At 45.1% G+C, this 27,999-nt stretch overlaps 1 protein-coding gene and 1 long non-coding RNA gene across 3 annotated transcripts; one reads left to right on the top strand and one right to left on the bottom strand.

The window, feature by feature from the left end:
• Window positions 1-174: 174 nt before the first annotated feature.
• LOC135518147 (uncharacterized) lies at window positions 175-3,951 on the bottom strand. The gene is made up of 3 exons (XR_010452116.1): window positions 3,886-3,951; window positions 1,212-1,344; window positions 175-269 (listed from the first exon to the last, which is right to left on the bottom strand). It is a non-coding gene; the product is annotated as an uncharacterized LOC135518147 (long non-coding RNA).
• ccar2 (cell cycle and apoptosis regulator 2) lies at window positions 3,541-26,563 on the top strand. Of its 2 annotated transcripts, none has more exons than XM_064943065.1 (20): window positions 3,541-3,748; window positions 9,431-9,504; window positions 9,603-9,688; window positions 9,904-10,024; window positions 10,237-10,384; window positions 10,628-10,727; window positions 10,810-10,947; window positions 11,052-11,265; window positions 14,785-14,895; window positions 16,635-16,804; window positions 16,982-17,105; window positions 18,693-18,821; window positions 18,941-19,036; window positions 19,122-19,281; window positions 19,376-19,434; window positions 22,807-23,038; window positions 23,162-23,377; window positions 23,542-23,696; window positions 23,802-25,620; window positions 25,667-26,563. In XM_064943065.1, the coding sequence occupies exons 2-19, from the start codon at window positions 9,493-9,495 to the stop codon at window positions 23,844-23,846; spliced, it is 2,316 nt and encodes a 771-aa protein (XP_064799137.1). In that variant the 5' UTR covers window positions 3,541-3,748; window positions 9,431-9,492; the 3' UTR covers window positions 23,847-25,620; window positions 25,667-26,563. The 2 variants fall into 2 exon arrangements, with proteins under 2 accessions (XP_064799137.1, XP_064799138.1); XM_064943066.1 differs by lacking the exon at window positions 3,541-3,748 and adding an exon at window positions 8,894-9,156.
• The last annotated feature ends 1,436 nt before the right edge of the window (window positions 26,564-27,999 follow it).

Genomic DNA, 27,999 nt, shown 5'->3' with positions numbered 1-27,999 from the left:
ATTGCTGAGCTTTATCCTCCCTCTTATAGAGCTCTGATCAAATGTAGTGCACTACAGGAGGAATAGGGTGTGATTTGAGACGTAACCTTTGTGTGTTACTTCAGAGTTGCAGCTTGTTTCCATCTCTACGTGAACAATAAAGTTGTATTCTGTTGTGGTGACACTTACCGTCCGACGCAGTGGATGTAGGACTCAACGGTGATGGGGAAGTCAAAGTTGATGAAGTTGGAGACATTCTGGAAGTCGATTCTTCTGGAGACTCCTTAGCTCTGTGGGGGTCAGAGGTGAGGGGTCAATGTACCGTCACCTGGGGTGTATTAACTATGAAGCAAATGTAACAAAACGGGGAGGGACCATATAGAATTTGTCCAATAGAAACTCTTCTTTTCGTTGCAAAAACGTTTTCTGTTTGAAGCGTTTTGCAACTGTTTGCTATGGTATGCACTAATGACTACATCTTTGCATTAGTGTAGAGTAGAGGCCTTCCCTGGCACAATAGGCAGTCAGCTGGCGGATCATGGCCTGTACCTGCTGCCCCATCTCCTTGGTAGGAAACAGGATAAACACTTTCACATGCAAGGTTCAAGATTTTACTCCAGCTGGCTGTTCTGTCAGTTAGATTTTACTCCTGCTGGCTGTTCTCTCAGTTCGATTTTACTCCAGCTGGCCATTCTGTCAGTTAGATTTTACTCCAGCTGGCTGTTCTGTCAGTTAGATTTTACTCCAAGCTGGCTGTTCTGTCAGTTAGATTTTACTCCAGCTGGATGTTCTGTCAGTTAGATTTTACTCCAGCTGGATGTTCTGTCAGTTAGATTTTACTCCAGCTGGATGTTCTGTCAGTTAGATTTTACTCCAGCTGGATGTTCTGTCAGTTAGATTTTACTCCAGCTGGCCGTTCTGTCAGTTAGATTTTACTCCAGCTGGCCGTTCTGTCAGATAGATTTTACTCCAGCTGGATGTTCTGTCAGTTAGATTTTACTCCAGCTGGATGTTCTGTCAGTTAGATTTTACTCCAGCAGGATGTTCTGTCAGTTAGATTTTACTCCAGCTGGCCGTTCTGTCAGTTAGATTTTACTCCAGCTGGCCGTTTCCCTCGCTACATCACCAACTACTATGATACTACTACCTAGTCATAGCCCAATTGAAGGTCTATGCTACTACTACCAGAGATGGTCTAATGTTATATGACCCTTGCTACTACTGCTTCTCACCTGTTTGGATGTCAGGATGCGCTGGATGATAGGTAGGCATCGTTTTTCCTGACCCGGTCTTGGCTTCCAGAGCCAGAGGGATAGCTTTCTCCTGGATCAGAGTGAGCTGAGCCCAGCCGAAGTCTGCTAGCGCCTGGGTGGGAGGATTAAGTGTTTTAGCAAGCTAGTTAACTAATTAGGAAATTAAATAAGCACAAAAGCCTGAGCATCTCGTTTGTTTATTTCTGAAGGACTGTGCTTTCTCCATGACAACTTCTTGAATTTCCTGTAGCAGGGGTGATTGTTTAACCCTTCTGTTGCGTTTGTTTCGGGTAAATTCATTCTGTGTTCCCGAATAAATTTTAAATCCATAATAATACATATTTTATTACCTAATGTTGTGTTAGGTCTTTTTACCAACTTAAGTTCTTGTGAACATTACAAGTTTTGAACTTCTATTTGCTATTTATGGCCTGTAGGCCTCATTGACCTGAGTTCATACAACTTGTTTTTGAGTTTAAAAAAAGCATAATGTATAGATTACTTTTACTATAACAAATAATCAGATGAAACATATTGTGCTATTTATCACAGACTACTTTGTGTCAAAGTTTAACAAGGACTCTCCTCTCTAGTGTCATGATCAAAGATATGATCAACAGCCTCACATACAGTATATCGTTTGGTAATTGTGCTGCCACAGAATGAATTGTGAGCAAGGCCTCAAAAAAGCTTTATATACCAGAGCTGCAAGAACATTTCTATATATTATTGAAACAATGTTGGAATTGTTTGTGAAAATGCCAACAGGTGTGGTTCCTGTGGGGGAAAGATTCCTGTGGGGGTTGCCATGGAAGCCAAGAAGGGGAGTGAGATGTGTGTGGTGCAAACACACATGCATGTGGGGGTCTGGGAGATGAAGTGTGTCCATCTGATGAATGGGCATGTGCCTGAACTAAATGTTACACACTAATTGTAGTCTCGCCCATTCATTTCTAATGACCAGTCATTTTTGATTGGGAACACCACAGTTCCACAGAACACCAAAGTTAAAACACCCCAAATGTAATGAAAATCATCTAAATGTATTTTGTGTGTTCAGATGTCCTGTGTGGACAGTCATAGAACTGTACAAACAATCTGATTAAATTAACATTTTTCAGAGAAAACTTGTAAATCGACCCAATTCGACCGGAACACAGCAGGACGGTTAAATAACATCTAGCTTGCTACATACTATGCATAATTTGGTTAATTCCATTTACTCTTGAATATGTAAATTAGTTAAAATTCAGGACGATTGACAGGCAAAGTAAACACATTCATAAGCTAATGTTGGCTAGCTAGGTTAGAGATCCTAGTTGCTTTCAGTGTCTACTGATGTATGGTTCTGTAACCGTTTGATATCACAATTGAGGTCATGCGATTTAACACTTAATTTATCCTCATATTTTCACCGGAGAGAAGATAATCTAAACCCATTTCATGGAACTGCAGCCTGTCGGTAGCCATCTCTTGTCTCTAGTGCTTTGACAAGTTCCACTAGTTATCACAAACACAAAGTCAAAATTGGTGCCTGGTGCTCCCACGCGTGTGTACTTCGCTTGAATTACTCGTCATTCATCACGTGAACACAGTGACGCGAAGAAAATGTTCATAGAGGACAGTGTTCGAGAGGATCAAAACCGTAATGTATCATGGGTAATTTATTACTGACTGACCTACAAATAATAATGGGTAGTTAGTAATGATGCAAGGTTATTTGTAGATCCGTCAGTAGGCAGTGGCCTGCACTGTCAAATAAACCCAATAATAGCACAGGTGGAACAATGGGTTAGTTATAACAAATATTTGATGATAGAGGCCTCTAGGGCCCAAAATGCCGTTTTAGCATGGCCAGCGCCATTGAGGGCTTCCGCCATTTTAATGTAGTCAACCACAGATTATCCATTTTATTAGCGAGATACTCAACTGGCCGCTCTAACGTTGAAAATAAATGTATTCAAAGATGGAAGGCAGTCGGCAGGAGGCAAGATCAGGTGGGACCATTCTAGCCAATGAGAGGGCAGATATAAAGTATTTTTCCAATGATTTATGTATTGTTCTCAAAGTTGGCAGGATTTCACGCGTCCAACTTATATCAGAACACTCGAAACAACCTAAGCATTACGAAACTTATATTCGATCAAATAAGCCACACGTAGCAAATAAGCCATTACATTTTTTGTTGACTAATTTCGGCACTCTCTCATTGACCTCCATACAAAAATGCATCACTTGGTGAACGAAAGAAACGTATCAACGCCACCTGCTGGAGAATATAGATTTTTGTCCCAGTTGTCCCTTGCTTCGCCTCTTCCTCTTTGGCTCCGCACATTAGTGTTCTAATCATTAGCCGTAGGTGCCTCCCCGTTTCGTTACGTTTTCTTCCGTTTACGAAACTTTTAGCAACATAATCTGCGTAATTATTACACCCCATGTAGCGACTGCTCCACTTCAAAACATAAAAAGCACTAACGTTTTGCCAGAGAAGGATTGCAAGGAGAGTTTGTGTCAGAGTGAGTACTGTTGCTAGCTAGCTACCTAATTTGCTATTTTTTCGAAATCATAATTACAAACATATAGCTAGCTAGATCGCTGTGTCCAAAGTTACCGTTTGGTGGTGGTAGTTACAAATAATCTAATTTATAGCTACCAGTATTGTAGCTAGCTAACATTTTTTGTAGTAGCCAGGATCATCAACGTTCGATGAATGTGTTCGTTCATCTAGTCAGTTAGCTAGCTAGCCCAGGTTCTTATGCTCCAATCAATGATGCACAGATCTTACAGTGTAAAGTATTGGCCATTAGTTTTAGCTAGCTAACCAGCTAGGTTATTCACCATGGCGTCAACCATCGGGATTCAATAGAATTATTATTTTTAATATTTCTATTGACCTGAACATTGGGTCCAGTTGATTATAAGAGGAGTCTTTTTTTTGCTTTAGTATGTACTTTACACCATAAAAGGTCTGACGACCCTCTACCCTTCCTTCCTGGGCTAAAGACCCTCTTGCAGTTTTCCTGCCAACCAAGCAATATATCTAGCCATTTATGGGCTTTTGCTTAATCTCAGCAACATGACATATTCGTGAGCATGGATAGGTAGGCAGATACTACATGCATGCTGTAGATTTGCTATCTCAATGTAGTGTGAGGGGTAACAGCTCAAGTGAAGTTTGAACCAGTGACCCAGTGGTTATAGGGAAAGTGAACTTCACAGAGAAAGGGGGAGAATCAGAAGTGGGCTAATTGCGTGGTTGTCATGTGCAAAAATAACAAAGATTTACGTATGGATCACTCCAATATATTGGTATCACTCCACGGTGGAGGGATACATCCGAGGTGAGGATTTACAGATTGACTCCCGTGTACACCTATGTCACAGCTGGGGTCTGCCCCTATATATAGACCCCATGGCTGCGACATACGTTCTCTACATCATTTTTGAGGCGCCTCTAGCACCGTAGAGGATTGGAGTGATCCATATAGCTCACATAACCGTGGTCATAACCGTTGTTACATATGTAACCTTATATGTTTCACTATATTGGATCACTCCAATATATTGGTATACCCGTACCAGATTAGTCGGTGCTAGATTAGTGGGCTTCCACTACGTTGAGACATTAACTTTGAAGTTCCTTAACGAAGCTACTCCCTGAAATAGTGCTGTTTTTACAGCTTGGATATTAAAAGGTAATAAATGCAGTAAAAATACAAAATAGCGTGGGACGGAGACGCAGGGGTCGTCATTGTGGAAGAGGGGTCTCCGGAAGGGGAGACGATGCCCAGGACCGCTGAACCAACCGCGGAGGGAGGTGCCACATCTACCTGATAGTACCTAGTAAAGGCATAAGAGGAAGCCCAGATATCACTGAGGGGCACTCATCTCAGGAGTGCCCAGGACGCAGCCACACCCCGTGTGTAATATGCCACCACAGATCCCAGCACTGGCCTTCCAGCCAGGTGGTAATCTACCGTAATCGTGTCCACGATCCAATGAGAGAGCCTATGCTTTGATAGCCCAGCCCCCAGGACCTTCTCACCATAGCAGAGAAAGAGCTGGTCTGTTGATCTCACTGACCGTGTCTGCTCCACATAGGCAACCAGTATCCGCATAGGGCACACCATGCCGGAGGGAGGCGCAGACTCCCCTGCCACTGCCGGGGGGTTGTAAGCAGAACTTTCGGGAGGAATGAAGGGTTGGGACGGAGAGATATACTCCTCCCACCGGGCTCCATCCGGTAGCACTCAGAACTTACCGAAAAAGCATGGTGCTCACCCACCCTCTTCGCTACTAAGAAAACCACCTTCATAGAGAGGTGTTTCATTAAGGCAGACTCCAACGGTTCGAAAGGCGGCTTTGCCAAGCTGCCAAGACCACATCCAGATCTTAGCTCGCCATTGAGCGGGTCCTAGTGGGATGCAGGCGACAAACCCCCTTCATAAACCTGGAGAACAAGGCATTGCGCCCCACCGACCTGTCCATCCACCCCACATGGCAAGCAGATATAGCGGCCAAATACCCTCTCAGTGTAGAGGCTGCCATGTCCTCATCCAAGCGAGACTGTAGGTATTGGAAAACATACTGCACCCCGCATGACTCGGGCACAACCTCAATACCAGTGCACCAAGAGCAGAACAACCGCCAGCGCAACTGGTATGCCGCGGTTGTAGCCGGTGCCCTTGTGCTCTGCATGGTGTTCTTTACGTCCTCCTGTAGTCCTAACATAGAGGCGTCTGTGCTGACCAGCTCCCGGCGGCACATCCTCAGCATCTCCACCCCACCTGAGAGAAAGTAGTGACAGCTCCACTTCAACAATCCCCTGAGGCACTGTGAGGTCACCCGCAGTTGGCGTTGGCGCTTCGGGTGCAGCTAGTGGGAAATGAAACACTGCTGAAGAGGCCGGAGATGGAGCAGGCCCAGGGGAATCAGCAACGTGGCCGCTGTCAGCAAGCCCAACAGGTGTTAGCAGGTCAGGGCGGATACCACCCACCCACCCCTGCCGAAAGTGGTCTAGGCAAGATTAGATCGCCTGAACCCTTCTGATGGACAGGCGTGCTCTCATGAGGACTGAGTCCAGTTCAGCCACCCTTTGAGTGTGCATCAGATGACTCTTCTTGCCATTTACAGTAATGCCCAGCCCGACGATGTGGGTCAGGAGCATCGCTCTCTGACAGGACCTGGGTCCTGGTCGGGTACAAATCAGCCAATCGTCCAGGTAATTGATGATCAACAATCCTTGGGACGTGAGAGGTGCCAGGACAGCATCCATGCACTTTGTGAAAGTGCAGGGTGCCAAGGTGGGAAGAACCCTGAATCTGTCCCTCGAAAGCAAACCAGAGGTACTGCAAATGAGCTGGGTGAACAGGAACATGGAAGTATGCATCCCTCAGGTCCAGCGTCACATACCACTGGTCCCTGGACATGCCTGCAACAAGTGGGCTGGGGACAGAATGTGGAACCTCAGTACCTTCAAGTACCCATTGAGGTTGCAGAGGTCCGTAATCGGTCGAAACCCTCTATCTTTTTGGGACCAGTAGAACCCACCTTTCTGATGTCTCGATCCTGCGGATGACACCCTTGTCCAGGAGTGAGGAGATCTCCAGCCACAAGGTTTTCTTCAGGGGTCGGCCACCGGAATTGGAGTCGGTACCCCTCGCATTGTGGGTACCCCACTTTGCCCTTTGATACCGGGAGAAGCGGTCGGGGAAGGGTGTGTTATGGGTCCTGCCGGGGCCTGCCTCTCCTCTGGTGCCCTGAGCGCCTGGGTCCCCCAGGCACGTCCCTATAGTGGTGGCGGTTGACACCATCACACCTGTCGCAAAGAGAAGCCATAAACTCAGCCAAGCCAACAAGGCCATGGAGGGGCGTCAGGGGTCCAACGCCCTGGAAGAGCTTATTTCGTGTCCTGCTTGGAGGAATAGGAACCCGGTGAGGGATAAATTACCCAGTACCTTTGGGGGGGGGAAAAAAAAAAACGGGGAAGACCCATGTGGGGAAAAATGGGCTGTTGCTTCACCGCACGCTGTGCCCCTCCCCGCTGTCGTCCCTTAGCAAGAGGCGATGGGGCAGGAGAGGGGCCCCACTGTCGTTCGGGTGCAGGTGGGTGACAACGTTCTGCCTTGGACCCGGGGCCTGAGGGGGTAGCATGAACTGGTTGACTGGCAAATGTGCTCTGGAGAGCACCTAGCAGACGGGACTGGGCTTGCCAGAGATGGTGCCGGGAGGTAACCACCTGCACCATGGCCCGTCTGTTGGCTCGGGCCACATCCCTTTGGAGCAGGGAGAGCAGGCGAGACATCTCCATCGCTTCCCGGAGGAGCTCCTCTGTGCCCTCCTGCAGTCGGGGCAACAGAGTCTGCAGGTAGGCCTGCAGCAGCATGGCCGTATTGGTAAGGTGGCCAAGAGAGCAGAGGGACCCATATGTGGCTTTCAAGTCTGCATCAAAGAATTTTCGGGGATTCCGGCTTCAGTCGCGGTTTCCACCCTATAATCGCTTGGTCCAGGAGGACCATGGCAGGTCCATGTTGTCCATAGTCGGGTACTTCCGGAGGCTGAGTGACTCCACGTCCGCAACATATCTCCATGGTCTAGTCTTTGCTGTGAGTCAGAAGTGCCCCCAGGCAGAGGCCCAGCCTTCATGCAAGGCCTCGTGGAACTCAGCAGAGATGGGGACAGATGGAGAGGACATCAAACTGGTGGACAGTGAGGACATCTCAGTGGCTACCTGAGTGAGTAGGCTCCTCATAGCCTCTCGAGCTGCTGGGGGCGATGAAGCCCCGTTGCCAGCTTCTGATGGCCTGGTCGCTCGCTCACGGTGGTGAACAGCGTCAGCATCGTCCCCCAGAAACAGCCTATCACTGGCCAACAGGGAACAGCTGTCGTCGCCATCAACACTATCAACCTCCTGATGCAAGGCATGCACCTTCCGTTCAAGGTGGTCCCAGTGGTCTGACTCATACCCCCGTCCAGGACTGGCAGCAGAAGGGCCCAGTAAAGAGGCCTGAGGTGGCTTCGGCCACGCTTCCTGGAAGGGGTACTGGGCCCAGTAGCGGGATTAATGGCTCGCTGCGCACCACTCCTGAGGGAGGGAGCTCATCCCCAGCCTGAGCCCGAGGTTGGCCGACCCACTCGCGCTAGGAGCAGGCGTTCTGAGAACACCACACAAAACAGGGATCCAGTAGGGATCCAGTAGTTCCACCGCCCTCTCCGTGTGGCTCAAAAACAGGCAGTGCATACACGAGGTATGCAGATCCCCAGGGGGGAAGCCACCATCACATCTGTCACAAAGGGAAGCCATAAGCTCAGCCAAGCCAACAAGGACACGGCGCAGGGATCCGACACCCTGGGAGGGCTTATGTCGTGACCCACTCAGAGGAATAGGAACCCGGCGAGGGATAACTTACCCAGTACCTCGGCAAAAACCGGGGAAGACCCATGTGGGAAAAACACGCAGACAAAAAAACAGCAACCAGGTAATGGATTTGATTTGTATGTTTTTATTTTGTATTTTTACTGCATTTATTACCTTTTAATATCCAAGCTGTAAAACCAGCACTATATCAGGGAGTAGCTTCGTTAAGGAACTTCAAAGTTAATGTCTCAACGTAGTGGAAGCCCACTAAGATACTCTTACACTCTGCAGGGGAAAGAACAAGAAAAAACCTTGCAGGATAATTAGCAGAGAACCAATTCACAACACACACATTGAACAAGCTAGTGGGCAAGTTGTGTAAGGTAAATGACAGTTTGTGGCAACGAGCCACCATACTAATGGATGCACACGGAGTCGTAGTGTAACGCTAACGAAACACAAGTACGACAAACCATGGGCGGAAGATACAGATCAACCGCGCGCATTGAGTGGAGCACTCGAGGAGAGGCGGCCATGTAGCCAGCTGCTCCAGGCTGCAAACAGCCAGTGAGTATACTTCCACGCAAGATATTACACTTCCCAAGTGAACTAGAGAAAGTTTGTACTTCAAACCATATGGACGTCTACCGAGAAAATGAAAGAGAACGTGTGTCTATATATAAGGGCGGACCCCAGCCGTGACACAGGTGTACACGGAAGTAAATCTGTAAATCCTCACCTCGGATGTATCCTTCCACCACAGAGTGATACCAATATATTGGAGTGATCCAATATAGTGAAACATAACTAGAATAATTCTATTTCTATGGTTGTGTGTCAGGTCTGCTCCAGAAAGAAGTAGGTCCAGACCGATCCAGCTAAGGAGTGATACTGAGCAGATACATGGATAGCCAAGTAAGACAAACGTGTGTGTGTGTGTGTGTGTGTGTGTGTGTGTGTGTGTGTGTGTGTGTGTAATGCGTCTATAATGATGTGTTTGTGTTCGCTCTCAGATGAAGCAACGTGTTTTCACTGGGGTTGTGACCCAGCTCCAGGAGCATTATGGGATGGTGGACCAGGAAGTGCGTTTTCAGAAGAGGTACAAAGGACTAATACCAAGTTCCAGTAGTTATGCCCCAATCTCAAATGGACCCCTAACCCACTATTATGCACATATGTCGATTTGAGAAGCTTGGATAGGTGTAAGCAATATAGCTAAAATATCCATTTTCATTTACTAAATTATTCAATTCTATGACGTCATTCAACTGGTGGTAAACACTTTGTGTACTGTGTTAACTCTGTGTGTGTCAGTGTGGTGAAGGGGAGAGTTCCGGCACTGGGGGAGAGGGTGCTGGTAAAGGCTGTCCTGGATCTATCTCAATCACACAGCTGGAGCGCCCAGAGAGTTCAAACCCTCGCAGAACACACACAGGTAGAGTACAGAGCCTGACCAAAGACACACAGGTAGAGTTTCTGTAGGTAATGTAGATTACTGTAGAAGGACCAGACAGTGATATTGTAGAATTTCATATTTCACCTGAGTGGTTGATTTGTTGTTATGTTAACCAATAGTGTGTCAGACAAGAGGGTTGAATGGGGATAAGGAAAATGTATACTCTATCGTCTTCTTCCATCTCTTCTCAGACGGCAAAGTTTCCTCGTCCTCTCCTGCCCTCCATGATGCCTGCACACGCACAGAAACCGGGCATTCTGGGTAGCAAGCCGCAGCCTCTCCTCAAATCTCCCAAGATCCCTCCTCTCATCCCCAGCATCCTTCACACTGTGGCCAAGCGTGAGTGAACCTGTCCCAAATCACACCCTTCTCTCCATATAGTGCATTACTTTTGATCCACCTAGGTCCATTTTGATCCACCTAGGTCCATTTTGATCCACCTAGGTCCATTTTGATCCATCTAGGTCCTTTTTGATCCACCTAGGTCCTAGGGTCACAGAAAGGCCATATACAGCCACTGAAGATGTGAACTATGTAGGGAATAGTGTTTGTTTATTTTCTTATTTCGTCTTTCACTTTCAGCGGGGTTGCTGCAGACTCCATCATGGGGGGGTCAGTTTGAGGGTTGGGGCAGAGGCATCAGGAAGAGACCTGCTGAGGCAGGGAGACGAGGAGACCGCCGGTAAGTGTGTCTGTGTGTGTTCTGTCTCTTTGTTCACCCCAGGGAAAATCAATTGTGTGCAATATTATTTTGTGTGTGTCAGGGAGGACAGCGGAGTGAGGGGTTGTGACCAGAAGAGGAGGAGGTGGAAGGAGGAGGAGGATAAGGGAGCACACCCCAAAAAGACCTCCCCTACCCCAGTTCAGAGTCCCGCCCTCTTCTCTTGCTTCCCCAGGGATTGGTGAGGCCACTTGTCATTTATTTATGCAATCAGTCAATCAAAGAATCTGTAACTTTGGTAATCGATTAATCTCCAACCCGTTGTCTCCCTGCCGTCTCCCCCAGTGTGTCCTGTGACAGTCTAGAGCTACAGCGTCGCTACCCCCATCTCCCTCTCCCCCCATCCGTCTGCCACCTGTCAATCAGTTGGATTGACAGCTTTCCTCCCTCCCAGCCCCTCCCCTTCCCGCTCCCACAGCCCTGCCTTTACCACATAGGCCCCGTCGAGCCTGACCAACACATACACACTGAGAGAGAGGGCGCAGAGTGCACTGTAAAGGTAAAGCACACCAAACAAACACTCTGACTCTCACCTTCCCATTCACCACCTGTGTGTCTTGTTTGCCCACTGGATTTTATTATATACACTATCCATCAAATGTTATAGAACACCTACTCATTCAAGGGTTTTTCTTTATTTGTACTATTTTCTACATTGTAGAATAACAGTGAAGACATCAAAACTATGAAATAACACACATGGAATCTTGTAGTAACCAAAAGGGGGGGTATGCAGAAGATATCCCTAGTTGATAAATTACCAAGTCTTTTAAGATGGCAAGAACAGCTCAAATAAGCAAAGAGAAATGTCATTACTTCAAGACATGAAGGTCAGTCAATATCGAAAATGTAAAGAACTTTGAAAGTTTCTTAAGGTGCAGTCGCAAAAACCATCAAGCGTTATGATGAAACTGGCTCTAATGGGGACCACCACAGGAAAGGAAGACCCAGAGTTACATCTGCTGCAGAGAATAAGTTCATTAAAGTTAACAGAAATTGCAGCCCAAATAAATGCTTCACAGAGTTCAAGTAACAGACACATCTCAACACCAACTGTTTAGAGGAGACTGTGTGAATCAGGCCTTCATGGTCGCATTGCTGCAAAGAAACCACTACTAAAGGACACTAATAAGAAGAAGAGACTTGCTTCGGCCAAGAAACACGAGCAATGGACATTAGACCGGTGGAAATTTGTCCTTTGGTCTGGAGTCCAAATTGGAGATTTTTGGTTCCAACCGCCGTGTCTTTGCGAGACGCGGTATTGGTGAACGGATAATCTCCGCATGTGTATTTCCCACCATAAAGCATGGAAGAGGAGGTGTTATGGTGTGGGGGTACTTTGCTGCTGACACTGTGATTTATTTATAATTCAAGGCACACTTAACCACGTGGGACGTAGCGTCCCACCTCAACAGCCAGTGAAACTGCAGGGCGCCAAATTCAAAACAAAAGAAATCCCATATTTAAAATTCATCAAACATATATGTATTTTACCATTTTAAAGAAACACTTGTTGTAAATCCAGCCACAGTGTCCGATTTCAAAAAGGCTTTACGACGAAAGTAAACCAAATGATTATGTTAGGTGAGTGCCTATTCACAGAATAGCAGCCATTTTTCCAGCCAAAGAGAGGAATCACAAAAAGCACAAATATAGATAAAATTAATCACTAACCTTTGATGATCTTCATCAGATGACACTCATAGGACTATGTTACACAGTACATGTATGTTTTGTTAGGCAAAGTTCATATTTATATCCAAAAATCTGAGTTTACAATGGTGCGTTACTACGTTCAGAAGTTCTAAAACATCCGGTGATTTTGCAGAGAGCCACATCAATTTACAGAAATACTCATAATAAACATTGCTAAAAGATACAACTGTTATGCATGAAATTTTAGATGCACTTCTCAATGCAACCGCTGTGTCAGATTTCAAAAAAGCTTTACGGAAAAAGCAAACCATGCAACAATCTGAGGTCGGCGCTCAGATCCCAATCAAGACAAAAATGTATCCGCCAAATTGTGCATTCAACAGAATTCAGAAATAACATTATAAACATTATACACATTCACTTACCTTTGATCTTCATCATAATGCACTCCCAGGAATCCCTGTTCCACAATAAATGTTTGTTTTGTTCGATAATGTCCATTTGGTTACATTTATGTTCAAATTCCTCCTTGTTCTTCTAGCGTTCAGTACACTTTCCAAACTCACGACATGCGGGTCAGTCCCTAAAAACAAGACAAACGAAGTATTGAATCAATCTTTAGGATGTTTTTATTTCACCCCCTTTTTCTCCCCAATTTCGTGTTATCCAATTGTTAGTGATTACTATCTTGTCTCATCACTACAACTCCCGTACAGGCTCGGGAGAGACTAAGGTCGAAATCCATGCGTCCTCCGAAACACAACCCAACCAAGCCGCACTGCTTCTTAACACAGCGCGCATCCAACCCGGAAGCCAGCCGCACCAATGTGTCGGAGGAAACACTGTGCATCTGGCGACCTTGGTTACTGTGCACTGCGCCCGGCCCGCCACAGGAGTCGCTGGTGCGCGATGAGACAAGGATATCCGTACCGGCCAAACCCTCCCTAATCCGGTCGACGCCAGGCCATTTGTGCGTCGCCCCACGGACCTCCCGGTCGCGGCTGGCTGCGACAGAGCCTGGGTGCGAACCCAGAGTCTCTGGTGGCACAGCTAGCGCTGCGTTGCAGTGCCCTTGACCACTGCGCCACCCGGGAGGCCTCTTCAGGATGTTTTTAACATAATTCTTCAATAATGTTCCAACTGGAGAATTCCTTTGTCTTCAGAAGTATGATGGAACAGAGCTCGCTCTCACATGAACGCGCATGGTCAGCGCAAGTTCAGGCCATGGTAGACCTTACTCAATCCCCTCTCCTTCGGCCCCACTTCTCAGTAGAAGCATCAGACAAGGTTCTAAAGACTGTTGACATCTAGTGGAAGCCTTAGGAAGTGCAACATTACCAATATCCCACTGTATCTTCAATAGGAGCTGAGTTGAAAATCGACCAACCTCAGATTTCTGACTTCCTGGTTGGAAGTTCTGAGTCCTGTTATACTCAGACATCATTCAAACAGTTTTAGAAACTTCAGAGTGTTTTCTATCCAAATCTACTAATAATATGCATATTCTAGCTTTTATGGCTTTGTAGCAGGCAGTTTACTCTGGGCATGCTTTTCATACGGACATGGAAATACTGCCCCCTACCCCAAAGAAGTTAACTAGCATAGCTACTACAGTATTCTGCAGTGATACGCCATCCCACCTGGTTTTGGGCTTAGTCCCATTATCATTGTTTTTCAACAGGACAATGACCCAACACCTCCAGGTTGTGTAAGGGTTATTTTACCAAGAAGGAAAGTGATGGAGTGCTGCATCAGATGACCTGGCCTCCACAATCCCCCGACCTCAACCAAATTGAGATGGTTTGGGATATGAGTTGGACCGCAGAGTCAATGAAGAAAAAGCAGCCAACAAGTGCTCAGCATATATGGGAACTCCTTCAAGACTGTTAGAAAAGCATTCCAAGTGAAGCTGGTTGAGAGAATGCCAATAGTATGCAAAGCTGTCATCAAGGCAAAGGGTGGCTATTTGAAGGATCTCAAATATAAAATATATGTTGAATTGTTTAACAATATTTTTGGTTACTACATGATTCCATATGTGTTAATTCATAGTTTTGATGTCTTCACTATTATTCTACAATGTAGAAAATTTTAAAATAAAGAAAACCTGTGAGTGAGTAGGTGTTCTATAACATTTGACGGGTAGTGTGTATAAATTCTTATTTACAATGATGGCCTACAGTGGCCAAACCGTAACCCAGATGACGCTGGGCCAATTGTGCGCCGCCCTTTGGGTCTCCCAATCACGGCCGGTTGTGAATCGAACCAGGGTGTCTGTAGTGACGCCTCTAGCACTGAGATGCAATGCTTAATAGCGCTGCGCCACTCGGGAACCCCTAAATGGTGTATGTGTGTCACACAGGTGCTGCTGTTGTCCATGGCCAGTTCAGAGGAGCTGTACAGACAGTGCTGTGGGCTGCAGGACCGGAAAGAACAGCAGGAGGGTGCTGTGCACCCTGCCTCTCTCATCAAGGTGAGGACGGTTACTTTGTGACTGGGTACAGTCCACTATACACCTCAACTTTGGTCAAATCATAATTACATACTAAATACAGTTGAAGTCGGAAGTTTACATACACTTAGGTTGGAGTCATTAAAACTCGTTTTTCAACCACTCCACACATTTCTTGTTAACAAACTATAGTTTTGGCAAGTCAGTTAGGACATATACTTTGTGCATGAAGTCATTTTTCCAACAATTGTTTAGACAGATTAATTCACTGTATCACAATTCCAGTGGGTCAGAAGTTTACATACACTAAGTTGACTGTGCCTTTAAACAGCTTGGAAAATTCCAGAGAATTATGTCATGGCTTTAGAAGCTTCTGATAGGCTAATTGACATAATTTGAGTCAATTGGAGGTGTACCTGTGGATGTAGTTCAAGGCCTACCTTCAAACTCAGTGCCTCTTTGCTTGACATCATGGCAAAATCAAAAGAAATCAGCCAAGACCTCAGAAAAAAAAATTGTAGACCTCCACAATTCTGGTTCATCCTTAGGAGAAATTTCCAAACGCCTGAAGGTACCACGTTCATCTGTACAAACAATAGTACGCAATTATAAACACCATGGGACCACGCAGCCGTCATACCGCTCAGGAAGGAGACATGTTCTGTCTCCTAGAGATGAACGTACTTTGGTGCGAGAAGTGCAAATCAATCCCAGAACAACAGCAAAGGACCTTGTGAAGATGCTGGAGGAAACAGGTACAAATGTATCTATATCCACAGTAAAACGAGTCCTATATCGACATAACCTGAAACGCCGCTCAGCAAGGAAGAAGCCACTGCTCCAAAACCTCCATAAAAAAAAGCCAGACTACGGTTTGCAACTGCACATGGGGACGAAGATCGTACTTTTTGGAGAAATGTCCTCTGGTCTGATGAAACAAAAATAGAACTGTTTGGCCATAATGACCATCGTAATTTTTGGAGGGAAAAGGGGGAGACTTGCAAGCCGAAGAAAACCATCCCAACCGTGAAGCACGGGGGTGGCAGCATCATGTTGTGGGGTGCTTTGCTGCAGGAGGGATTTGTCACCTATTTTGTGAAGTGCACATCATGAGGAAGGACAATTATGTGGATATATTGAAGCAACATCTCAAGACATCAGTCAGGAAGTTAAAGCTTGGTCGCAAATGGGTCTTCCAAATGGACAATGACCCCAAGCATACTTCCAAAGTTGTGGCAAAATGGCTTAAGGACAACAAAGTCAAGGTATTGGAATAGCCATCACAAAGCCCTGACCTCAATCCCATAGATCCCATAGAAAATTTGTGGGCAGAACTGAAAAAGCGTGTGCGAGGAAGGAGGCCTACAAACCTGACTGTTACACCAGCTCTGTCAGGAGGAATGGGCCAAAATTCACCCAATTTATTGTGGGAAGCTTGTGGAAGGCTACCTGAAACGTTTGACCCAAGTTAAACAATTTAAAGGCAATGCTACCAAATACTAATTGAGTGCATGTAAACTTCTGACCCACTGGGAATGTGATGAAAGAAATAAAAGCTGAAATAAATCATACTCTCTCCTATTACTTCTGACATTTGATATTCTTAAAATAAAGTGGTGATCCTAAATGACCTAAACCAGGGAATTTTTACTTGGATTAAATGTCAGGAATTATGAAAAACTGAGTTGAAATGTCTTTGGTTAAGGTGTTTGTAAACTTCTGACTTCAACTGTACATGATCTCTCTCCCCTCTCTGTCAGTTCCTTTTGGGGGAGGTAGGGGGTGAGTTTCGGGCCCTTGGGGGTCCGTGGTGTCTTGAGACAGATGGCGGCGGTCCCAGTCCGCTGAAGGACCCTCGGGCACTGCTGAGGACAGCCCTGCGCTGTGTGAGGGAACAGAGTGGACTGGACCTCAGCGGCTGCTCCCAGTGGTCAGTATACCGACTTGCATGTTCATGATCACACAAGCACATCTTTATGCTCACACACTCTTTTGACTCTCACACAGCCAGGTAGTAAACCAGCCAATCAAATGCTTGTTTTGTTTTCCCCTTTTCGACACTGTGTGGCACTCCATTTACAATGGGATGAACAACTCCCTCTCTTAGGTATAAGATGGCTGAGCTGAGCTATGTTTGTGAGGGGAAGCTGGAGACAGTGGTGTTTTTGTTACCTGATGTCTGGCGGATCGTACCTACAGAGGACGACTGGAGCACACTCAGGACTCAGGAGGTGAGTGTGTGTGTGTGTGTGGTGAGAGTTCGATACATATCCTGTAGTAGTCACATCTTTACCTGGCTACCCATCCACATCACTGTGGCTAAACGCCACGCCCAGATCAAATCTACCAATAGTCTGGATTTGATCCCCTTCCCGACGACTTCTCGAATGCGAACAGATTCAAACCGTTCTGATTGGTCCCAGAAACTGATGGGTTGGGACAGAGCTTGAACACACGTGGGTAAAGCAGCGTTTCGGAAATAGTAATTGGCTTTGATACTCTGATTGGTTAGAGACGATCCAGTCTCCGATGACTTGTTTTGTACAGAGGCTCTCACTTTGACGTCACTGCAAACGACTTCTATCAATCAAATCTATCAATCACATTTATTTGTCACATACACATGGTTAGCAGATGTTAATGTGAGTGTAGCAAAATGCTTGTGCTTCTAGTTCCGACAATGCAGTAATAACCAACAAGTAATCTAACTAACAATTCCAAAACTACTGTCTTATACACAAGTGTAAGGGGATAAAGAATATGTACATAAAGATATATGAATGAGTGATGGTACAGAGCAGCATAGGTAAGATACAGTAGATGGTATCGAGTACAGTATATACATATGAGATGAGTATGTAAACAAAGTGGCATAGTTAAAGTGGCTAGTGATACATGTATTACATAAAGATGCAGTAGATGATATAGAGTACAGTATATACGTATACATATGAGATGAATAATGTAGGGTATGTAAACATTATATTAGGTAGCATTGTTTAAAGTGGCTGGTGATATATTTTACATCATTTCCCATTATTAAAGTGGCTGGAGTTGAGTCAGTATGTTGGCAGCAGCCACTCAATGTTAGTGGTTGCTGTTTAACAGTCTGATGGCCTTGAGATAGAAGCTGTTTTTCAGGCTCTCGGTCCCAGCTTTGATGCACCTGTACTGACCTCGCCTTCTGGATGATAGCGGGGTGAACAGGCAGTGGCTCGGGTGGTTGTTGTCCTTGATCTTTATGGCCTTCCTGTGACATCGGGTGGTGTAGGTGTCCTGGAGGGCAGGTAGTTTTCCCCCGGTGATGCATTGTGCAGACCTCACTACCCTCTGGAGAGCCTTACGGTTGTGGGCAGAGCAGTTGACGTACCAGGCAGTGATACAGCCCGCCAGGATGCTCTCGATTGTGCATCTGTAGAAGTTTGTGAGTGCTTTTGGTGACAAGCCGAATTTCTTCAGCCTCCTGAGGTTGAAGAGGCGCTGCTGCGCCTTCTTCACGATGTCTGTGTGGGTGGACCAATTCAGTTTGTCTGTGATGTGTACACCGAGGAACTTAAAACGTACTACCCTCTCCACTACTGTTCCATCGATGTGGATAGGGGGGTGTTCCCTCTGCTGTTTCCTGAAGTCCACAATCATCTCCTTAGTTTTGTTGACGTTGAGTGTGAGGTTCTAGGATCTAGGATGGCAGTCTCAGACTGAATGTTTGTAGCGATCGATAGAGCAGCGGAATTACATTCAATATGAGTCATCAGGCAAGTCACAACTCACAGCCATTCTAAAGCTGCCTTGTGCGTGTTTGTCTCTTTGTCTATCAGGAGGAAGGGGCCCCTCTCCCTGCCGCTCCATGCCTGGTTGCAAGGCCTCGTCCTGGGCTAGCCCTCTGCCCCGTCCCCCTCTCCTCCCTCCTGGAGCCCCACACCTCCACAACCAAGGAGGCCTTTGAGGTAAAGTACTCCCATAGACCACACTGAGTTACACTGAGATATACTGTACTGCTCCGCTTTGGAGTAGGTTAGTTGTCATGATACAACATAAATGATTATACGGACCTCTCTCTCTCTAGGTGGGCTTGCTAGCAGAGTTGTTTTGTGAGATGCTTCAGAGGGACTTTGGTCTACTGCTCTACCGCTGTCTCTGCTCTCTAACGCCTACACCAACGGTACACACACACAAATGAACAGGTTACCTGTTTTCTTCACTACACCTGATTTAGTCCTGCTTACATTCTCCAATCTCTTTTTCAGGAGGATGACCAGATAAAGAACGACAAAAAGCAGAGAATACGGGATGAGAGGAGTAAAAGATTTCAGGAAAGAGGAGAGAGTGGAGGGACAGCAGCGGAGGAGACTGATGATGATGGAGAAGAGATAGATGAGAAAGAGGGAGAGGGAGAGGGAGAAAGAGGTATGAAGATCTGAAAAGACTGGGTTGGGGGAAGTTAAATGCCAGAAGTTGTGTGTGTACTAAAATTGCTTTCTTTTCTCATTTTTTTTCCCAGAGATGTTGGGAGAGGAGGGAATTACTAGTGAGAATTCAGACTGCCTCTTGAAGCACAATGTAAGGCCCACATACACTGTAAATACTAGGGCCCCCTAGAAGTTACTATACTTCATAGTCACCGTGGGAAGTAGGGGTGCTGCAGCACCCTCTAAATAATTTAGCCAAAAATGTTACTCCTGTCTGAACAGACATTAAATAAAATCATTCAAAATACTACACCAGAGAACATAATTTAGCCACAGAAGATCAATAGCTTCTAAAAAATAGCTGTGGATTCAGTTTGATCACAAGCACATACACTGAGTATACCAAACATTAGGAACACCTTCCTAATATTGAGTTGCACCCCCCCCCTCAGAAAATTATTGTTGACTCCAATGCTTCCCAGTTGTGGCAAGTTGGCTGGGTGTCCTTTGGGTGGTGGAGAATTCTTGATACACACAGGTGCACCTGGCACCATACCCTGTTCAAAGGCACATCTTGCCCATTGAACCTCTGAATGGCACACATACACAATCCATGTCTCAATTGTCTCAATGCTTAAAAATCCTTCTTTAACCTGTCTCCCCTTCATCTTCACTGATTGAAGTGGATTTAATAAGGCATCAATAAGGGATCATAGCTTTCACCTGGATTGATCTGGTCAGTATCATGGAAGAGCAGGTATTTTAAATGTTTTGTGCATTCTGTGTAAAGTCGGTAAGGCTGCAATCTGGGCAGCACATGAGCCAAATATAGAATCGCTTGTTCCTTTATGGCCATAGACATATCAACCATAGAAGGGTTTGGAACCTCTAACCCTGGAAATTTGACTGTTAAACTCATGGGTACATTAGTAATGGCTGCCTGTACTGACGTGAATGGGAACTGCCATCTATGGATTGTATTTGACTGTTAAACTCATGAGTACATTAGTAATGGCTGCCTGTACTGACGTGAATGGGAACTGCCATCTGGATTGTATTTGACTGTTAAACTCATGAGTACATTAGTAATGGCTGCCTGTACTGACGTGAATGGGAACTGCCATCTGGATTGTATTTGACTGTTAAACTCATGAGTACATTAGTAATGGCTGCCTGTACTGACGTGAATGGGAACTGCCATCTGGATTGTATTTGACTGTTAAACTCATGAGTACATTAGTAATGGCTGCCTGTACTGACGTGAATGGGAACTGCCATCTGGATGGTATTTGACTGTTAAACTCATGGGTACATTAGTAATGGCTGCCTGTACTGACGTGAATGGGAACTGCCATCTGGATGGTATTTGACTGTTAAACTCATGGGTACATTAGTAATGGCTGCCTGTACTGACGTGAATGGGAACTGCCATCTGGATGGTATTTGACTGTTAAACTCATGGGTACATTAGTAATGGCTGCCTGTACTGACGTGAATGGGAACTGCCATCTGGATGGTATTTGACTGTTAAACTCATGGGTACATTAGTAATGGCTGCCTGTACTGACGTGAATGGGAACTGCCATCTGGATGGTATTTGACTGTTAAACTCATGGGTACATTAGTAATGGCTGCCTGTACTGACGTGAATGGGAACTGCCATCTATGGATTGTTTTAGTAAACTTGGTTGCGGCGGTCAGTTTGTCTTTCGCATATTTAAAAAGACAATCACGGGACAAACGTACAGTTTGGAATGCAAATTCCTAATCTGTCTGTAGAACCTCAAACAATATTTCTCAACTCCCAATTATGAACAAACAGCACTGTTTTTCAAAGTAGCTTATCCCCGGTGAGTAACATAGGCTTCATCCTTAGTGCCACTGGAAAGGTTATTTAATAGTCCTTTAGCCTATAATAAATATATATACAATGCCTTCAGAAAGTATTCAAACCCCTTGATTTCTTCAAAATTTTGTTAGGTTACAAGGTCTCTCCAGCTGTTCGATGGGGTTCAAGTCCGGGCTCTTCCTGGCCACTCAACGACATTCAGAGACTTGTCCCAATGCCACTCCTGCCTTGTCTTGGCTGTGTGCTTAGGTTCGTTGTCCTGTTGAAGGTGAACCTTCGCCCCAGTCTTAGGTCCGGAGCACTCTGGACCAGGTTTTCATCAAGGATCTCTCTGTACTTTGCTCCATTCATCTTTCCCTTGATCCTGACTAGTCTCCTAGTCACTACTGCTGAAAAACATTCCCACAGCATGATGCTGCCAAAACCATGCTTCACTGTAGGGATGGTGCCAGGTTTCCTCCAGACGTGACACTTGTCATTCAGGCCAAAGAGTTCAATCTTGGTTTCATCAGACCAGAGAATCTTGTTTCTCATGGTCTGAGAGTCTTTGAGTGCCTTTTGGCAAACTCCAAGCGGACTGTCATGTGCCTTTTACTGAGGAGTGGCTTCCGTCTGGCCACTGTACCATAAAGGCCTGAATGGTAGACTGCTGCAGAGATGGTTGTCCTTCTGGAAGACTCCCATCTCAACAGAGGAACTCTAGAGCTTTGTCAGTTTGGACGGCCAGCTCTAGGAAGAGTTGGTGGTTTCAAACTTCTTCCATTTAAGAATGATGGAGACCACTGTGTTCTTGGGGACCTTCAATGCTGCAGAAATATTTTTGGTACTCTTCCCCAGATCTGTGCCTCGACACAATCCTGTCTCGGAGCTCTACGGACAATTCCTTTGACCTCATGGCTTGGTTTTTGCTCTGACATGCACTGCCAACTGTGGGACCTTTATATAGACAGGTGTGTGCCTTTCCAAATCATGTCCAATCAATTGAATTTACCACAGGTGGACTTCAATCAAGTTGTAGAAACATCTCAAGGATGATCAGTGGAAACAGGATGGACCTGAGCTCAATTTCGAGTCTCATAGCAAAGGGTCTGAATACTTATGTAAATAAGGTAGTTCTGTTTTTATTTTTTTTATGGATTTTCTCAAATTGATTACCTGTTTTCGCTTTGTTATTATGGGGTTTTGTGTGTAGATTACTGAGGACATTGTTGTATTGAATCCATTTTAGAATAAGGCTGTAACTTAACAAAATGTGGAAAAAGTCAAGGGATCTGAAAACCTTCCAAAGGCACTGTATCCTAATATTGTACAATCTGTCTCTCTTCATTGGCCAGGGCTATTGTTTGCATTCAAGACCGGATTTTTTGATTTCAGTTTGTCAGTGTCTTCTGTCATGTAAATGACGTAGAATTGCAGGAAATGCGTTTATTAAAGGCCTCCAAAAAACTGGACCCTGCTAAAAAAATCTCTGTGTGGAAATTCCAAAAATGACTCTGCTCAACTGTATGCCACTACGCAGATGCGATTATAGATGCATGCAATGCTTTATTAAAAAGGGGTATCTCTCCCCCCTAACATCTTCCCATGGCTATGCTTCATGGTTTCTCATCTCTCTCCCCTTACTAACTACCTCTCTCGCTCTCCCTCTTGCTCTCTCTTTCTCCCTCTCTCTAGGTGCTATCTCGTAGGGTGTTGTTGGCCTGTGTGTTCTTTGACAAACGGCTCACTGGCGGCCTCAGACAAGCAGACCTTCACAACATCTTACTGTCTCTAGGGCTATGGCTCACACCCACCCAAGTCCAGGTGTTGTTGAATAAGGTGTGTGTGGAGGGGCAATGTCCATACAGGATGCTAGCCTCTCGCTGGGAGGAGACGGAACACACAGAACCTGATATCAGCATGGAAGGTTAGACACACACACACGTTCAGTAATTTTCTAATTGTTATCAGTGTGTCCCCAATGAGTGAGAGGGCAGGGGTGTGTACCGACACATGCACACACTCACATTAAGTCTCTCTTTGTCTTCAGGTAACCGTGGGTTGTTTCGTGGAGCTACAAAGAAGGAGAAGGCTTGTGGCCGGAAGTCTGGGGGATCCAGGGGGCCAGCTGCAGCGGTGGGGGCTGAGGTGGTCTCCTACAAGGGCAGTGTGGTAAACATCCCCAGCCTGCTACAGGCCCTGGAAGCAGCAGACAGAACACGGAAAGCCCTGGAGCTACGCATCGCCACCCTACAGGACGCACTGGGTACTACACACGTCTCCTTTTTTTTCTCTCACACACTTACACACATTTTGTTAGACTCTTATATATCTTGTTAATTTCATAGACTTCTATTGGCTAATCATTTTTTTATGCCTCTTCCCCCTCTGATCCTCTTTCTTCACTGTCCCTCTCTTATTCTTTCTCAGTGGATGCTGCGGCTGTCACTCAGGGCCAGGAGGAGGGTCTTAGCAGCAGGCTGGAGAAGGTGGAACTTCGAAGCTCATCCTATGAGAAGAAGCTGAAGGAGGATGCTGGTCACATGTTCGCCCTCATCCACAAAATGCAGGAAATGGTCGACAAGGTGAGACGTTAACCTATAACGGTTAGATAAACAGTAAAATGTTGATCATGTGTGAATGCACTGATTGGTCTGCCTCTATCCTCAATATGGATTTGTTTCCCTCAGACGACAAGCCTGACTCAATCAAAAACAGCAAATGAAGAACACTGATTGGTCGGAGCAGAACAGAGAAGTGAAGATCAACTTGAAAGATTACATTATTACATACATACATACACACACGCACCAGCCGGCGTGACGGGGATGAGTGAGTGACTACACACATATACAGTCATGATGGAAAGTATTGGCACACTTGATAAAGATGAGCAAAAAAGACTGTATAAAAAAAATGATACAATTACTGAGCAATAATGTATGCTCCCAAATTTTTTAAAATGATATGATTTTATACTAATACAACTGCTCAAAGAAAGATTTTGTTTTTCTCAATAGATGGGGTGGAAATTATTGGCACCCCTCTTTTCAATACTCCGGCACCTTTGTGAGGATAACGGCACAGCCTTTTTCTATAATGTTTTATGAGATTGGAGAACACATTGGGAAGGATGTTAGACCATTCCTCCATACAGAATCTTTCCAGATTATTGATATTCTTCGTCTGCGCTCATGGGAAAATCAATTCAAACCACAGGTTCAATCGGGTTCAAATTCGGAGACAGAGCTGGCTATTGCAAAATTTAGATTTTTGTGGTCAGTTAACCATTTCTTTGTAGCTTTTGATGTGTGCTTGAGGTTATTGTCTTGCTGGAAGATCCACTTGCAGCTAAGTTTCAGCCTCCTTGCAGAGGCAACCAGGTTTTTGGCTAAAATGTCCCGGTACTGGGTAAAGTCCATCATGCCGTTGACCTTAACAAGGGCCCCGGGACCAGTGGAAACCAAATAGCCCCATAACACATTTTACAGTAGGTACGGGGTTATTTTCTGCATATGCAGATGCCAGACCCACCACTGGCATTTACATTTGTTGGATATCATATTTCTCCAACACCAAATCAGTGTCTTATTTGCAATGAGAGAGCATCGCGGACCATAGCACTGTTATAGATCACTTTATATAATCACATCAGTTTTTATTTATCTTCAAAAATAGATAGGAAGAAACACAAAGCTCTCTTGAAATGAATTATTCCTACTCTAATTTGCCTACTTTCAGCACCAGGAGCTGTCCATTTCCAATTGATTGTGCCGCGGCTGCTGCTTCAAGTTTCAGCACCACAATGTAAATGACTGAAATCTGGCTTATTGTGAGGTCAATAACTGATAAATACATCATTGGCAAGAAAAATATTGTTTTTAATCAAATCTATTATAGTAGTAACAAGCTATCAAAGTTGACCTCCATCTTTGCGCTCTCCTCAAACTGAACAGAATATAGGCTATAAGCTAGTCTGTGCGCAAGAGTGCATTTTCTGGACTAGGTCTAATAAATAAATAAAAATCTGAATAAGCCATTGACTCCTCCTGAACTGCTACGGTAGTCCTGCACAGCCTTTGGTTAGGCAGCACAATAACGTTTTGGATGAGCAGAGCAGGCCGGGGTTGGAATATCCATTGGTTAGGCAGCACACAATAACGTTTTGGATGAGCAGTGCAGGCCGGGGTTGGAATATCCATTGGTTAGGCAGCACAATAACGTTTTGGATGAGCAGAGCAGGCCGGGGTTGGAATATCCATTGGTTAGGCAGCACAATAACGTTTTGGATGAGCAGAGCAGGCCGGGGTTGGAATATCCATTGGTTAGGCAGCACAATAACGTTTTGGCTGAGCAGTGCAGGCCGGGGTTGGAATATCCATTGGTTAGGCAGCACAATAACGTTTTGGCTGAGCAGTGCAGGCCGGGGTTGGAATATCCATTGGTTAGGCAGCACAATAACGTTTTGGCTGAGCAGTGCAGGCCGGGGTTGGAATATCCATTGGTTAGGCAGCAACGAGCAGTGCAGGCCGGGGTTGGAATATCCATTGGTTAGGCAGCACAATAACGTTTTGGCTGAGCAGTGCAGGCGGGGGTTGGAATATCCATTGGTTAGGCAGCACACAATAACGTTTTGGATGAGCAAGAGCAGAGCAGGCGGGGGTTGGAATATCCATTGCAGTGTGTAATACAACCCAGTTTTATTTGCACCATCCCAGCAGCCATCTTAGAAATATAACTTTGCTCTATGCTTCTCCGAGCAGGCACTTTGTATTCTATAGGCTATGGCTCATTTGATTGAACCACACTAAATAGCCTGCAAGCACACTTGATATTCCGCGCCCAGCAGAGAATCAGATTTGAGGGGCAGCATCGGGCACACGTCAATCTATAGCCTATTAAGCAACTCATTCTAAAACGCTTTCATCAATTACATGACTCTCCCCTGGACTAGAAAAAAAATCAAATTAAAAAAAAATATATATAAACTACCGTTCAAAGGTTTGGGGTCACTTTGAAATTTCCTTGTTTTTGAAAGAAAAGCAAACATTTTTTCCATTAAAATAACATCAACTTGATCAGAAATACAGTGTAGACATTGTTAGTGTTGTAAATTACATTAATGACATTGTAAATTACATTCTAAGTGACCCCAAACTTTTGACCGGTAGTGTATATACAAAACCCTCCTCCAAGCAACCATTCTGTAAATGTTTATCCATCCTCTACTGTAAAATATGGTGGTGGATCTTTGATAAGCTCAACATGTCAAGGATCTGATTCTGTATTGGGGAATCGTCTAAGATCCCTCCCAATGTGTTCTCCATTCTAATAAAACATTTTGGAAAATATGTATTTTATTTCATGATGTCAATGTTACTGCAAACATTCTTCATTCAACAACTCTACTTCCATCTATCGTTGTGATTTGGCAGGAATAAACACGTTTGAATTGAAAAAAAATCAGGGTAAAAAAAAAGAGTTGAGTTATTTGGCATTTGTTTGTGTGATTTGACAAGAAAAAGATAAGTTGGAATTCTGGCCTTACAGACTGGACTCACTTTTCACACAGCAATGCAGCTAGGGGGAGCTAGAGCGTAGGCTACATAAATGATATGCCCGAGAAGCCGGTGTTTGGAGCATATGTTGGCACGGGTGTTGTTAGCCAATAACACCGGCTAAGAGTGCATTTTCACTTTTATACAACGGGTTACCATTATATTCAAATAATGATTGACATAGTTTAATTTATTTATTCATAATATTTCATCCTTCCACAAGATGTAGTCCCGACACAAATCTAGGGTTTGCTACCCAAGCCAGCAGGTTCGGTTGCCGGAGACGTGACTGTCGTTTAGTCTTTTTGTTCTGTATCTACGGACGTGACTGTCATTTTAGTCTTTTTGTTCTGTATCTATGGACGTGACCCAGTAGTTCGTTCTAAATGTTAGATTGCCATGCTCGCTGAACGTTATTTTCCCTTGCTTGCTAGCTAGCCAAGTACGGCTAACTTGCAGTCACGTCAAACAGTGCAGACAGAGTAACAACAGTAACGTTAGCTGCATTTGTTTAAGCTGTTTTCTTGTGACATTTATTTGGACACTTCCATAACAATGAGCTAATGAGGCCTGTTTTTGCCTCGCATAGAAAATGTGCTCTCTCGGTAGGACACAGTTGTTCAGAAGAGCTAGCCATCAACACAGCTAACACATTAACTTCCAAGCAGAAGCTGGAAAGACTGCAAACAAGCTGCACTTTGTTTCGTTTAACCTTTTTTCAATTGACATTTCTTTGGGGGGGGGGGGGGGCTACATTTTATATTTCGCTTGATCTGGCCCGTTTTTGTTTTGGGGCTGCCCCTGTCTTGTGAGTCGTGACCATACCCTAACATCATAAGGTCGTGGCTGTTGTTTTAGAACAGGAAATCAGGGCCACGTGAAGGAAGTGAACGCATGGAGACGCATTGGAGGGGAACAGTTCAGATGATCTTGTTCTTCTGCATACTTTTTTAGCCTTAGATCTGAAAGTCAAATGTGGTCCCAGAAAATTGCATAGTATGTCACATATGTGCACCAGGTCATTGCTCTCACTTTGCTGTTTGTGCATCTTAGCTGTCACTCAAATGGTGACAAACTGAAGGTCATTAGCTGGAACTCTAATTGCTAGGGCGCTGGCACACGTGGGGGAAAATGGTGAAGCACAGTTTCTGGAAGCTGTCTCTTTCAAACTTGGGATTTAGTGGCAAATTGAGGTGAGACAGTAATTCTGTTCATAAATTATGCATATATGAACTATACATTGGCACATCCAGCCCAAAGCAGGAGGTTTCTAAAATACTTAGTAGTCGCCAAAGTTCCAGAGCGTGTCTTTAAGGAAATGAAAGATGAT

This window comes from Oncorhynchus masou, chromosome 28 (genome assembly GCF_036934945.1).
Source record: "Oncorhynchus masou masou isolate Uvic2021 chromosome 28, UVic_Omas_1.1, whole genome shotgun sequence".
Classification (NCBI taxonomy): Eukaryota; Metazoa; Chordata; class Actinopteri; order Salmoniformes; family Salmonidae; genus Oncorhynchus; species Oncorhynchus masou.
The sequence above is the reverse complement of the archived record's forward strand: the minus strand, read 5'-3'. Positions and strand labels throughout refer to the sequence as shown.